The sequence below is a fragment of the Montipora foliosa genome, chromosome 12, assembly GCF_036669935.1.
Source record: "Montipora foliosa isolate CH-2021 chromosome 12, ASM3666993v2, whole genome shotgun sequence".
NCBI classification, from domain to species: Eukaryota; Metazoa; Cnidaria; class Anthozoa; order Scleractinia; family Acroporidae; genus Montipora; species Montipora foliosa.
The window spans coordinates 10,171,311-10,186,310 of NC_090880.1; the positions used below are offsets into that span (position 1 = coordinate 10,171,311).

The 15,000-nt window shown below is 38.8% G+C and overlaps 1 protein-coding gene across 5 annotated transcripts in view; it reads right to left on the reverse strand.

Moving 5' to 3' along the window:
• Window positions 1–15,000, reverse strand: part of LOC137978425 (uncharacterized) — a 69,584-nt gene that overhangs the window by 14,817 nt on the left and 39,767 nt on the right. For 4 of the 5 annotated variants that reach the window (XM_068825349.1, XM_068825347.1, XM_068825348.1 and 1 more), the window contains exons 8-12: window positions 10,385–10,676; window positions 9,487–9,775; window positions 8,535–8,751; window positions 7,536–7,819; window positions 7,223–7,403 (exon numbers count right to left, since the gene is read on the reverse strand). In XM_068825349.1, coding sequence (XP_068681450.1) covers window positions 7,223–7,403; window positions 7,536–7,819; window positions 8,535–8,751; window positions 9,487–9,775; window positions 10,385–10,676 — 1,263 coding nt within the window. The remainder of the gene's footprint in view (window positions 1–7,222; window positions 7,404–7,535; window positions 7,820–8,534; window positions 8,752–9,486; window positions 9,776–10,384; window positions 10,677–15,000) is intronic. The other variant, XM_068825351.1, reaches the window with a different exon arrangement.

Below are 15,000 nucleotides of genomic sequence, written 5' to 3' on the forward strand. Positions count from 1 at the left end.
AAATTTACCATTGAAAGATGATGAGTTAGTGATGTCAGAAATATAAAAAAAATGGGGGGTCACCGACTTCGTTTTTGAGAGAACTTGCCCGGAAGAACACCCTAAATCTGAAAAAATCCAACTTCTTTAGCAAATAAGGCCACAGTGTCTGTAAGCCCAAAAATATTGCAATTACATCTTTGATGTGAAATATGTTCTCTTCCAAACTTTGTTCAAGTGGACCCATCAAGTGACCTTAGTTAACTGTTGAGGTTCCTTAAAGAACAAGTCCGTATTTAGCGACCATAGTTTCATGCGGCTTGCAACCGCAAGATGGCAGGATTCCATGTCTCGAGGACAGAAATCTTGAAACTTCCCACATCGATTTTTTGTTCATTTTTGGACAATGTGCAGATAATTGAAATTAAAATCTGTTTCTGAAAAGTAGGGGTCACCGAACATCCAAGATCGTTAAATCCAAGCAAAGCTATAGCAATGGCCATCTGCCCTATCATTGTTCATTTTCGTACTTAGCGTGCGCACTCGATGCATGACGTGGCATGTGAACTTGCATGCGCTGTAAGGATGCACAGTAGCAATGGGCACAAACGTCCTTTCCGATATTTTAAACTCGTGTTTTGCATACCGGTATATAATAAGTTGCGTTTACACGCTGAAATTTTAAGTTAGTGAGTAAATGATGTCACTTTGCCCTAGATCTAACTCTCTGAGGTCCAATCGGTCAGTTTTGAACGTGCATGAGTAAAAAAATAAACAGCCTTTGGATAAAAATCAAAGCTCAAAATTTTGCCAGTCAGGTGTTAAGCCAACACGCTTTCACAATCTGAAGAAAAAAAGAAAGCGTTTTTTTGATCATAGGAGCACTTTAAGATTGAAACTTGTTCAAGGCATTGACCAGCTAAAGTAAGTTGAATTTACTTTTTGATGTAATGTAATGTAATGTAATGGCTTTATTGGTACATACCAATTACAATAAAATATAATATAAGCAATTAAAATCTAAAATAAGCATTTAAAAGTGATAAGAACATTACCATATTATTAAAAACTTAAAATGCATAGTTCATTATTACACCTATTGAAAGTCAAAGGCTTAAAAATTCGTCAAGGGCACATCCTTTAATGGCGGTCTTAAAAGCATTGAATGACTCTATGTTTGCTAAACTTTCTGGAAGGCCATTCCAGAGTTGAGCAGCCCTATATGAGAAAGATTGCTGGGCTGTTGTTGATCTAAAAAATGGTATATTAAGCTTATCTTTATTCCTAGTGCATGTGTATTTCTTGTATGCACCTGCTTGGCTTCTTGTCGAGAACGTATTACACAAGGAAGGTGGGGCTAATGCCTTTATACATTTAAAGGCCATTAAAGTGTCTCTAACCTCCAGTTGCTTAGCAACCGGCAACCAGTGGAGTTCCTTTAGCATCGGCGTAATGTGATCATACTTCCTTGCGCCAGTTATGATCTGTGCAGCAAAATTCTGAACTTTTTGAAGCCTAGCAATGTTCTTTTTTGTTGTACTAGCCCACATGGACGAACAGTAGAAAAGCTTGCTGAAAACTAGTGAATTTATGGTTATAAGCGTAGACCTATCAAACAAATATTTCACCCAATTTATTTGGCACAGGCTACCTAATTTTTTAGTATACACTTAGATACAACCTCAGTCACATGTTCGTCAAAACTAAGGTGAGAGTCCACGATGTCACCCAAATCTTTTGCAGAACAAGACGGTAGTATCTCTTTGTTGAGTAGCGTAACTCCAAAACCCTTCGGCACTCGAGCTAACATCTGAGGGGTTCCAAGAAGTAATAGCTTAGTCTTGTCTGGATTAATCAGCAAGCTGCGGGTGCAACACCAGGCGGCAATCCGCTGCAAATCCTCGGATAAATGTTCCACATCCATGTCTGTCTCCTGAACAGGAAACGGGAGATACTGCTGCAAATCATCCACGTAACTCTTTAGCGAGCACAGGTTAGGGACAGCTGGGAGATCGTTGATATAGATATTAAAAAGGGTCCCAAGATCAACCCTTGAAGTCCACCATAAGCTACGTGGCACGGATCTGACACCTCACAGCCAATTCTCAACCTCTGGTTCCTGTCCGTTAAATAACTTATAAACTACTACATGGCCTGTATAGACACACCCAGTTCTCGCAGTTTCCGTAATAGGATTCCATGCTCGATGCTGTTAAAACCCTTAGACAAGTCCAACAGAACCAACGCTGTAACTTGTTTCCGATCGATTGCTTCAAGAATCATATCAGACAAAAAAATGGAGTGTTTCTGTCGAGTGCTTCTTCTTGTTTCCATTTTGATGTTCAGTTAAACAGTTCTGACGTGTTGTGTACTCTGTTAACTGATTTAGAACTACCCGTTCACAGATCTTGGGCAGAGCGGGTAGCAGAGATACTGGCTGGTTGTTATTTGCAACTTTATGATCCCCTTCCTTTAATATTGGTATTACCACAGACTCTTTCCAAGCAGATGGAAAAACAGATGTTAAAAGTGATCTGTTTATAAGCTCTGTAAGGACTGGAAGTATAATCGGTAGGGCGTCTTTGATCACACTTATGTGTAACTTATCCTTTCCTGGTGCCCTGTTTGAAGGAAAAGACACGATGATCTTGTGTACTTCAAAGACAGTGACTGCGCGGAATCGGAATTCCTCTAGTTGGAATGTGGCGACCGTCTTAACTAAGGGGGCCTTATACGTTGGAAGAGCGTTAACTGAAGCAAGCCTCTTAGATTCAGCTGCAGCCCTCACTCCCACAGAAGTAAAGAACTCGTTGAACTCGTTGGCCAGTTCCGTCATGTCCCTTGAATATACCGGTCTCGATTTCTCTTTCGTCGGGATACAGTTTCGTATCACCTTCCACATAGCACTGCTACTCTGATTGTCATTTAAATCTCCTTTTGAACATAGTTCCTCTCCGCATCACATAACCTTCTCTTAACCTCATTACGACACCAACGGTAATGCTCCCAGTCTATAGCAGCACTCGACTCATGAGCAACTTTGTGTACTTGTTCTCTCTTATCCATCTTCATCTAGAAATGTACATTGCCGATTTCTGACTTTCCTTTTCCTGACAGGCACATGACGTTCCAGGACGTCCAAACATTTTTCATTAAAATGTTTTACTTTCTCACCAGCATCATCACTCAAAGATTTTTCATACCATGGAACTTGGGCGAGATCATTCACAAAGCTCTCAGAGTCGTAGTTCTTATAACTTCTAGATATAACATAAGTGGGCCGTGGTTTCGGCGCCTTGAGGTTCAGTACCACATATACCAGATAATGATCGCAGTTGGTAATATGTTAATGAGATTACTTGGATTACTTTGCTGAAAGAATTGAGAATTTGGTGCATTTGATGAGGTTGGAAGATGAGATATTTAGTTTTATTTAAATTTCAAGTTGCCTTGTTGGCACAAAGCAAGCCATAAATATTTGGTAGTTCAGAGTTGATGTGAATTAGATGTTCATCTGTATAAATTATAGTATTTTGGCATGCTGTGCTGCAGAGGTTTTCCCTCCACATAATGTATACGGTAATTTCAACAAATTGCTATTTACACGGTGTCAAGTGGATTAAAAAGGGTCCCAAAACAAGAAAATCGTTTATTAAAACCTAAAAGTAATAATTGTAGTAAGCGAGCAGTCTCTTCATTCATCAGTCAAGCGGCCCGCTGAGGCAGTTGTGTTTTGTCACACAAACAAATAACATGACTGAGGGAGGCTTGGAAACAGAAGTGTAAGAAGGGACTGCACCTGTTGCAATAACCGACACGTTCAGAATGACCAAATATGTTAATCTTATCAGTAAAAGTGACATGACAGATGCTTCCGCCTTTTCCACTGCTACTGTAAATAAACACTAAAAATAACTTCAGTAACGGCTTGGGAATATTTATAAATGTGTATGTCGAATTCAATCACCTACTCGGAAAGGAAACCGCAGAAAAACTACTATATTTAGTTCAAATTTAACGAGTGACAGTCCAACAAAGCCTGGGAAAAAGTGTGGTAGAAAAGCTAAGCAGAGAGAGGCCTCAGATTTTTGCCAGATTTGCAAAATACATGTTGCATTGAATGTTGCAGTGTTTTGGCAAGTTTTGACGGTGTGCTCTTCGTCCACAACTAACAAGGACAAATTCTTGTTTAGAATGGTCAACTCGTCAATCATAAAGTCTGAATTAAGTCAGATAGTTGAGCTTGTTCTGCAGAAATAATGACTCAATCCTTGTTTGAAGCCATTTCCTTTAAAAAATTCCCTTTCTTCTGGAAGGCAACTACCGACAGATATCTGGTCCTCGATGATGCCACATGAAGAACGCTTATCACGATCTGATAGTGTTTAATTTCGGTCACCTGTAGACAAAGCTCTCACAAATAATGGTCTTGCCGAAACCAGTTGGTAGCACAGCCATAACACACTTGCCCGATAGGAGAGCTTCAACCGCAAGTTTCTGCTCTTTGTGTTCCATGTTTCTCATTTGAAGGGATAAATGATCGAAATCTTCCACAAAAGCCATATCGTACTTATTGTTGGTTTGAAACCTGCTGTTTTCTCCTTTATTTTTCACATTATCGCTAGTATGTTTTGATATTTCTTTAAGGATTATCACCTTCATATATCACGTTTAATCATTGCTAATTATGGTTGCAAATTCTTCGCCCTAACACTCGCATAGGAAATGCGTCATGTTTTCTATGTTATCTCAGGCAAGTTTTGCTAGTCATAAGTTTTAGTGTTTTCCACAGTAGTTCAGTTCTAGTTTAGACTTTGTTCGGTCAACTTCTTCATCCATCTTGATTTTAGTTCTATCTACACTCGTGCTCATCGTCAAGTTCTCTATAGAGCTTTTGGTCGAGACCAGCATTGGTGCGTGTACAAACCAAAGTAAGTTTTACTATTTTCTTGATTTAGTTTTTTGCCAGTATTTAGTTTCGGTTTTAAGTTTAAGTTTTGCTTGTCTTATTCTATTAATATATTTGCTTTGGTATCTAGTTTTCAATCAGTTTTTAATCGTTAGTACTCAACATGGATTTATTGATCAATCTACACTGATATGATCATTGCCAAGCTTCTATCATCGTAACCTATAGATTGTTAATCAGCTCGTTTGATGTTATTTCTTGCTGTATTTCATTGATGTGCTATTTGAAATTATTAGCGTTTACCTTAGCCTTGTATATACCTTTTTGTTTTTTTATACAGTTAGTTAGCTAAATTAGTTTCTGTTTTGCTTTTATCACCTTTCAGTTCGAACCGACTTTCATTGTCCCTACGACTTTGTGATCTACCTCTTAACTGGGCAACCTCTGCCCCGTCGATTTAAATATCTTCTCGTCGTTCCAAGTTGCAAGGTTGTACCACTCGGAACTTTGAGCAATTCGGTTCAATCCGATAAAACTTCATGCTATTGCTTTTAATTCGTCGTGTTCGTCCTTAACCCTGTGCACCCTGTTATTATGTAATTTGCTTGGTTCATGATCTCCTCGTTGCACCGAGTAAAGTTACACTTATAATCGAAGCACACTGTGACAAGAAGTTGCGGTGCGTTGTCAATGGACAATCCGAATTTCCCGTTGATGCTGCAATGGGAAATTCTGAATGCGTCGGTTACTGCAACAGCTGCAGTCCCTCTTACACTTCTGTTTCCAAGCCTCCCTTGGTCATTTTATTTGTTTGTGTGACAAAACACAACTGCCTCAGAAAAGCAAGCCACTCGACTGATTTATGAAGGGACTGCTCGCAGTCTATTGCGAGGTTCAAAAAATTGTCTCATCAACATGAAGCATAAGCTAAACTTTTATCTCCAGCCATGCGCACAAAAAGTAGGAAATTTTCCCTGAAAAACAATCGAATTTAAAAGAACAGAAAAATAGGAAATAACAATAGCTTGTACCTTCATCAACTATCTACTGTGGAGCTTCCTACACTTCCCCTATTATCTACTCCCTGATTTTGATTCATGGCGATTTAATAAAACCTCCACACAAATTTCTAGTTGAAACTAGTAATTACGATATAGAAACTGGTGAAGAAGAGGCAGTTACTAACGCTGTCATTTCTTGTAAGGTTTTTTCTGTTAACAAGAAGGAAAGTAAAATATATTAATTAAAAGAACATTTAATGGGCCGTGCTTGCATATGTTAGCTTGAGATTATCTACAAAACGAAAGGAATAGCAAACTCATCTTACCTTAGCAAACTTCAAATGACCGTGCAGCCTTGGCTGAACTCCCACCTCAATGGATTTATGACAACATTTAACTCGGAAATCTACCCAACTCAATTGTGCATGAAGCCACCAACAAAATTCGATCACGCAAAAGCGAAAGACTGCAAACAACTTTTATCAATGAAATACCGCTATTCCGAAAGAAGAAAAGGTGTACACGATGCTGTTGCTATAAAAAATTCCTGGAGCAAGTAAGATATCTTCCCCCCCATTTTTTGTTTGTTATTTTGCTTGCGCGCACGTAAAAAAACCTGAGCACAAGCAAATAATCTACCAATCAGACAAAAGTCTCCCTTGCTGTAACGAAAGTGTTTGCTCGACGACTCAAATGACGGCAACGAAACCTGGACGGTCACTAGCTGAATAGTCACGTAAGATATTTTGTCACGCAAGGAAGCAACTGTATTTTGACTCGTCCTACGGTCTCGCAAAAATACCGCGAGACTTGTAATAAACATCCCATGATACTACACACTAATTTGTCCAATAAGATATATGTAATAAATCGTGATAAAATACTAAATAAATGTGCGAGCCTCTCTTTATTGCCTCTTTCGTTCCCTTTATCTTCCACGGCATTTTAACCATTTAATCAACCTGGGCCCTGTTGATCAAATTAGGCCGGATAACTGTATCCAGTGGATAAGTCACCGTCCAACAGTGCAAAGATTTAAGCATTTGTGACACCTAACTGTGAATATGCATACTCTAAGCGCATTTAAGTAAAACCTTTGTCCTTGTTCAATGCGAAGTATATTTAAATTTACACTCTGGACAAGCCTTTGAACAACTGGGGGTCTGGCTTTACATTTCAGTAAAGCCCGCTCGAACCTCAAATTGCTGGCCTGACTAGAGCCACTAGTTCACTGGTATAAACAGCTAAAATTACTTCAAATGAGATAGAAAATTGAAAATCATTTGATAAGTCTTTATTTCAACAGTACAAAAAAGAGAAAAATTTTGATAACCTTTCCTGAAGCTAGAAGCCTGCCATTTTCGTGTTGAAGTATGCTGTCGATGGGAGAAGTCTTGTTGTGTCTTGCTCGAAGAACAGTATTGCCAAGACGCCAGGTTCGACTCAGAGTATATAGCGCACATTTCTGCTTAACATCTTCCCAGTGAAACACGAAGGATAAACCTGCCATACATCTGCCAAAAATTAAGAAAACTATACAAAGTGAGAGAAGCGTCAACTCCCAAGTTAACACTCGGAAACAAACTCTCTGCAGCTCAAAAGCCCATCACAAAATAAATTGAATCTTCGTTCTTATTCATACAGACCCCATCTCGAGAGTTTTCCCTCTGAGGAAGTGTTCTAAGTGTTTTGCAGTATCAGCATACGTAACAGCAGACACTTCCCCTTTTTCACTCGCTACGGCTGCAGGGTATGGTGGGCAACCATAAACAAAAGGCAAAAACATTTGCAACTCTGGAAACGCTCGCCCCATGCCGTCTGCATCCACAATTGGAATTTTAAGCTCAGCGCCGATTGTTAAAGGTTCAACTGAGTTGGCACCACCTATTTCTACACAAACAAAGGCGACAATGTTTTGCGAAGATTTGATCTGAAAGAAAAAGATTATTGACAGTTAACTTTTTTTAGAGGAGTAAAAGCCGGTTTAAACTTGCGAGAGAAGCAGAAGCACAAGTATCATTATACGTACAATCATTAACCCATTCCATCATTAGTTTTCTCTTGTTCGGACAAAATAAATTCGCAAACACTAAGTTTTTGCTTCAGCGTATGGAACTTGTGAATATGCTCTAGTACTATCATCTTTCTTTGATGCAAATTAATTTACAATGGAAACGCGTGATACAAATAATGCTGATAACCTTTCGATCGAGATTTATTTCAAGTCTTACAGCAGAAGTCATGTGCATAATATTTATGAACCTAAAGTGAAAAAATTCCTGTTAGTCTACAATCAGCAGTAACAGCGCTCTACATAGTGAACGAAAACGAAGACTTTGGATGTTTTCAAAATGTCAGACTTTTTGAAAACATATTGTGAAAAAAGCTTTCCTTTCCATGTAAACAGGACAAAAGAACGTTTTAAACACTATCCCAGGCAGTACCAAAACAGCATACACAAGCAGCAGGAGATTTAAAGTAGTCATTACACACAGAAAATAATGACTGTAGGACCATCTGGGGTTTGGTAAGGTCTCTAGTTAGGGTTGTTAATTAGGACGCTTTGTCATGAATACACAAATAACCACGGTTTTGGACGACCTCATGCTTTATAGCCAAATGGTTTTATAGGTGCCTTTCATTACCTCAGCTTTGATCAGATCCTGCGGGTTCTCAACCTCTCTGATTCCTTCCCCAGCATTTTTATCCTTTACTTCACTGCTACTGAATGCAATTCTACCTGCTGCCTCCACAGCATAATGGGACTCTTTACCGCTGAACAATCTTTCAATCATAATTGCCGGTGCCCCCATAAAGCAGGGTGCTGCTACGCGACCAGTGAGTTCTGGCGTTGATCCTAACCTGGAAAATAGATTCCACTTCAAACTTTGACAGTTTCAAGACTCAAAAATCAAAAACAGCGTACATCAACTAATAGGCCACAAAACCAAACTTCAGAAAGCAGCCGAGAAGGAGAAAGACCTTTTTATCAATGTAACAGCACCACACAGAAAGAGCCAATAAAATAAACTCGTTTTCCACATGAAATTGAATTCGAAGCCTTGAAAGGCACATTACACTTTATCCCATCTCTACTTCAATTTCGGTCTCCAGTTTTTGCTTTGATCCTCACTTAAGCACCCATTTTTTTGCTAATTCCATGAAATTATAATCTCTCTAATCCTTATACTTCAACTTATAATCATTTTGAAGTCCAAGTTTTGGCTCCAAAATTCAGCTTGCGTACAATTTTGAAACAAAACATTTAAGGCGCAGTATTTTATAAAAAGCAAGAGATAGATTAAACATATGGCTCCTCCTTTCACATCAATACTTTTAATCTTGCTCTGCCACATCTTATTTTATGCGTTGTCTCGTAAAGAAAACATAACCTTCATCGCGCAGATCACAATTCACAAGGAGGGGTTCTGTTTCTAAATTTTGACATCAAAGGATGGATACTCATCTGCCGAAACAGATCAGTTTGGCTGCAAAGTCTACTGAACTCCAGCGACGGATTTTCCTCCCATATCCAAGGTTTCAAATGTGATCGTGAGAGTTGTGAGGATAAAATACTTTACAAGAAGGCCTACTTACTTGTGAGGATGTATTACACGGATTTCCCTCCCCCATTTGATTTGCTGCAGTGCTCTTAATCTCCCAATGTAGGGGCTACCTCCTCCCCCACACCCCATTATTCCTGCTCCAATTGCAATACACTCAATATCAAACTCATTCAGTATCCAGTCACCAGTCACAGGATCAATATAAGGTTCCCTAAACACAATAGGCTCCTCTCCTTCTGTTATAATTTGTTCTGTTGGTGCAGTGGCTTCTTTTGTTGGCTCATAAGACTTGTTTGGTTCAACTGTACTTAAATCCTTTTCTGTAGGCATGGAATAAAACACCACTGTTACCAAGAGTAAATTAATGACCAAAATTGCGCAGTGTAAGGGGAAAATGTTTCCAGCTTCTCAGTATTAAGTTACAAAATATGAGCCAAACTAGCTAGGAAGCTGATTGGATTGTCATACCATTTTTAAATTGATCAAATAAGTCTTTCTTGTTTGTAAACCTGGTCAAAAATAAACTTCAAATTTCACTTCAGCCAGAAGTGATTGCACTGCATGGCATTGCAGTAAAGGAGACAAAAACCCACAATTTATGCCATCTTGCTGTTCAGTTACGACCACAGCCTACCTCAGACCACAGCCTGCCTCAAGCTTCCTCTCTGTCAATGTATACCACAGCCCTCTGATAGCCCATCTTACTGAGTACATGAATGTTCCACTTACGAGAAAGCTCTAGTTTTGAAATTACTTCTCTCAGAGTTAAATAGGCCAGATAAGAAATTGAACTTTTGTGTGCAAGCAAACTTCTGTACCTCTCAAGAAAAACAAGACACACCTAATTTTAACGGACAATCGTTTTGGCTGATAACGTTACAAAGATGATGTCTCCTAAGGACTTTTCCCTTCAGGATCAACTATACTACCTCCAAAATTCTTTGTATGGTCCAAACCTTCTGCTTGAGAATTGCTCTCAGCCAAATCTCCAACAACCCTGAGATAATAACGAACAGCATTGCTAGGAAGGTACGCCAGTGGAACTTCTACTATTTCAATAACTTCCAAGGTTTGCTTATCAGCTCCTTTCTCAACAGCTCTTTTACGTGCCTCATTCTCAGCATACTCTCGAGCCTTTTTGCGTGTTGTGTTGTCCATTGGAATAACCTGATCAAATGTTCCACTGACTTTACTTAAGGCAGCACCTACAGCATTTGCAACCTACCACGAAATAAGTTACATGTATGAGATTGAATACCTTAATTAAAGGTAGATTACGGATCAAACTTAGCACGGTCACAACCAGCCTTTCATTTTGGTCATGCCTGAAATCCATAGAGGACCACAAAGGCTTCAAACCAGAACCGAGGAGCAATGGAATGAATAAAGTACCTAGTTATGGGTCTGTGATGCTGAAGAAAAGAGTATCCAATGGGAGAAACAGTCACATTATCAGCTGCCAACTGTAAAAATTACTCACAACAAAGAAAGAAGAATCAACTCTTATTTTAATGGAAATCGTTGGTAGTCATTTACCGTCTGTGATTAACAAGAGTATTGAATACAGTCTACGATTAAAAAAAAAACACACTGATATTGGGTTCAACCGTATGAACGTGAGTAGTGAATTTCGTGATTCATGGGCACGAGTGATGTTTTGAAAGTTTCTCAAAATTGCACAAGCCACTCCACTCCATCACTTTGCTTCCCTAGCAACTTCCGTATTGCACTCTACAACCTCTTTTGCACTCTATAACCTATTTATGCATTTGTCAACGACCAATCAGAAACGTGATCTTTTGTTGAATGTATATAATAAGTATTTGTACTCTGACGAGCGCATGTGAACTTCCTGTTCACATTTATTTTTATGTATTACATAACTAAAGTCACTGGCATATTAACTTCAATTATTGGGATCACGAGAACGATGGTTTTTCCTCTTATATGTTTATAGACTAAACAATAGTAAAGTATTTTGGGGCCATAAGAGGTGTCCTCAATAGGCCATTTACGAAACACCAAATATTCCGCTTGATAGTGAGGCAGTGCGGACAAACACAATAGAAAAACGTTGGAGTTTACGTGAAAACTACTTGCATATCATCCACTTTCCTTTGTCTTTGTCCTCAGAACCTCTCTTTCAAGCTGAATTTTAATATATCACAAAAGGCCTATAGGACTTACGCATGATGGCGTCATATGCTCAACATTTCACCAAGCCTTGTTTGCACAAAATTACTCACATCATCTGGACATGCAATACTGTTTGCACATGGGGTTTCTTTAAGGGTTTGGTCCTTTGGAATTCAGCTCATGCTAAAATTTACAAGTTTGATTTTCGAATTTGAGGCTTGGTGGTGAAATCAGCTCGTCAGACGTCATCACACATAAGAGCAATTCCATGACAGTCAGTGTCCATAGAAGTGAGACTTGTTTTTAAACATTTAATTAGAGTAATGATAAGGTTAATGGCTTGTCACCCATATAGAAACAATATTTCTGCATTTACAGAGAAGTCCTCAAAGTTATATAACAAGCAACATGTTGCATTCTAATGTTGGTTTTGTATGTAACAAGCTATAATTACTGGGTTGCCAGTATGGCAATCCCAGTCGGAAAATGGGTGGGATTTGTTCGTTTTCTTCTTTTTTTCCATGTCGGTAAAAGTCTTGCCTGTCACTCCCCTGCTAAGTGGTGTCTTTGTGCATAGGGCCTTCTCCGTAAATTTTCTTAGGATTGAGAGGGTAGTGGAAATGCGTAGATTTCTCTGGTGGACACAGAATATTTAACTTAACCTGAAATGGCGTTGAAAGTCATTGTAACGCGAATGGCGTCTTAGTGGATCTTTAAACAAAATATACCCTTATGGAGCTCAATAATGGACAGTCAATTCGATAAACAACACCGGCGGTGAAAAAAGAAATCTAGAATCTTAAAAGCGATAAGTAATGGACTTCAACAACAATCTATCGTCCATTAAGCCGAAATCAAAGTGAGCTGTATTTCTAACATTATACCAAGTATGCTGTTATGACGTACAACAGAAAGCTTGTCATCTATTTTGTGCTTCATTATTCAAGGAAAAGGTTCTTCATGGAAACGGTTTGATCCTGAAATTTATTTTGTTGCAATTGCGTATGGTAATTTGACACGATTGAGTTTCTTGTCTTCACGTGCATAATGAAATAGACCTCTTTCGTAATATTCTTTTGTTTTAATGCTAATAAGCCTCACTAGCCTCGCTAAGACGAGCAAATTTCAAAAGAATTTTTGTTTCAAAGTGAGGGCAGTAGGTCTAATTAACATAAAGACAAAAGAATGTAAAAGTGGTCGCCATTTATGAAAGTGGTGTATAGGACGGGGTTTTTTCCTCTAATAGCAAATCTGTGGTTTGTTTCAAAAAATATTTCGCTGGAAAAGGTGGCCTCCATCAATTCATCATGTTTTATAATTATATGCAAGCTTAACTCGATAGTTTTTCTTGCAATAGTAAAGCATTTTCATGTCAAAATGTGGTTACCGTCTTTCTGGTGTGTTAACATAATTAAATAATATTATACCATCTGCGCCTCGTGAGTTTGTATTTGCCGCCTGCCGTAACCTTGATTTCCACTCTCAACATTACCTCCAGAACCTAATTTTTGCGTAGAATAAGCTTTTAGAATGATGTTCTTGTCTTCTGTGGGGATATAGTTAACGATTCGGAAACATTTTGTGAAAAAATATTTATAACGGGTCACACGCGCAGCTTGATCTCCCAAACTTGCCTGATTATGCACAACATCCACTTGGCCCAAGTTGAGAGCTCACGAGGTAAGCTTTTTTCAGTCCCCCCTCCAGGAGCTTGGTCACTATACTTTAGCATTTTCCCCTGATTTGTATTTAGTTGTTAGGTAAAATTACATTTTACATCACATACAGCGGATTCAGATTGAACGTTTAATGACTTCAGTTATCGCGTCTGTTATCACGGTTGATTGCTTGCGTTGCAAGGCAAATTGTCAGACGTTGCTAGGAGGGGATGATATCGTTTTGTCGGAGAAAAGGCACGTTGTCTTATCGATCTGTGTGTCATGGCGATTGAAATCAAGATAGAATACTCCTACTATTCTACAAAAAGAATAACCCCAGTATATATTGCTGAAGAAGAGCTTATGAGCCTAGAATACAGCAAGTTCGTAGAACGCATCGAGAATGAGGTGCTCCATCTCCGAAGGATGACTTCATTGCGACTTACAGTAAAGGGAGATGAAACTGTCGACGACGTAGATTTGTCGAGAAAGTATTTCAGTTTGCAGATGAAAGGTTTGTTAGACAAACTAATAGCATCAGAATAAGAGTCTTTGAATTCGCTTCGCCAGCCGTAGATACTGGTATTCACAGAGTAGAAAACATGGCTGACAAGGGAGCAGAGGATCGCGAGCGAAGACGGACGCATGTTCGACGCTCACTAAATTTACCAGGACAGAATACACCTTTAGCCCATGTAAATGTGCCTTTTCATGTGGTATTTTATCAAAGTATAGCAGTGAAAAATGAGACAGATCAAATTTAGAAAGAGAAATCAACCGCCTTGAAGGAAAACTAGACGCGCCATGAGTGTACACTGGGTTGCCTGTGGTACGTGTTACAAACAAACAGAAGGCACTGAGTTGGATGGTATTGAGCTGCAGCGTTAATAACTGGGTTGCCAAACCCAGTCCGAATTTGTGTTTCATTTCTCCATTTTTTAATTATTTTTTTCCGTGTCATGAAAAGTCTTTCCTGTCCCTCCCCTGCTAAGTAGTGTCATGGTGTGTAGAGTATTCTGCGCGTATGTTTGGTAAATTTGAGGGAGCACTTACTAATGCATAGATTTTATCCAGTGGTCACAGCAGAATATGTAATTTCACCTGCAATGGTGTTGAAAGTCATTATAACGTGAATAGCGTTTTAGTGGATCTTTAAACAGAGTATGCCCTTATAGAGCTCAATAATGGAAAGTCAATCGGATAAACAAGACAGGCCGTGCTGGAATCTTCAAACCAACGAGTAATGGTCTTTAATAACAATTGCATCTTTTGCCGTCGGATATCATCAGATGAGCTTTATTTCTAATATTGTTTGGCTAACTGTGGTGTTATATACAAGACTGACACCAAAATAAAAATGCCAAATTCCGTATGGGTTTAAAAGGAATCGAACGCCTTGAATGCATCTGTGTAATTTGTATTGTTATTTTAAAGTACATTCGGAGATACTAGCATATTTCTTTGCTACTCTTAAAATCCGAATCGAAATAAAGTTATGTATGTGTATGTATGGCCGCTCAACCTCGCGATTGTGTAAATAGTTCACCCTGAAGTTAAAAAAAAAAAACGTTCTCAGGAACCCGAAAAAGAAGACTAGTCTTCCTGACCCAACAGATGAAATGTAAAATATCCAGTTAAATATTACAACAAACTTACAAAAAACAAAGACATTGTTTTACTCTGAAAACAACAAACGATTAACATTCTTTCCCTTAGTTCATTCAGTTGACACAAAGTGATGAATTTCTTCC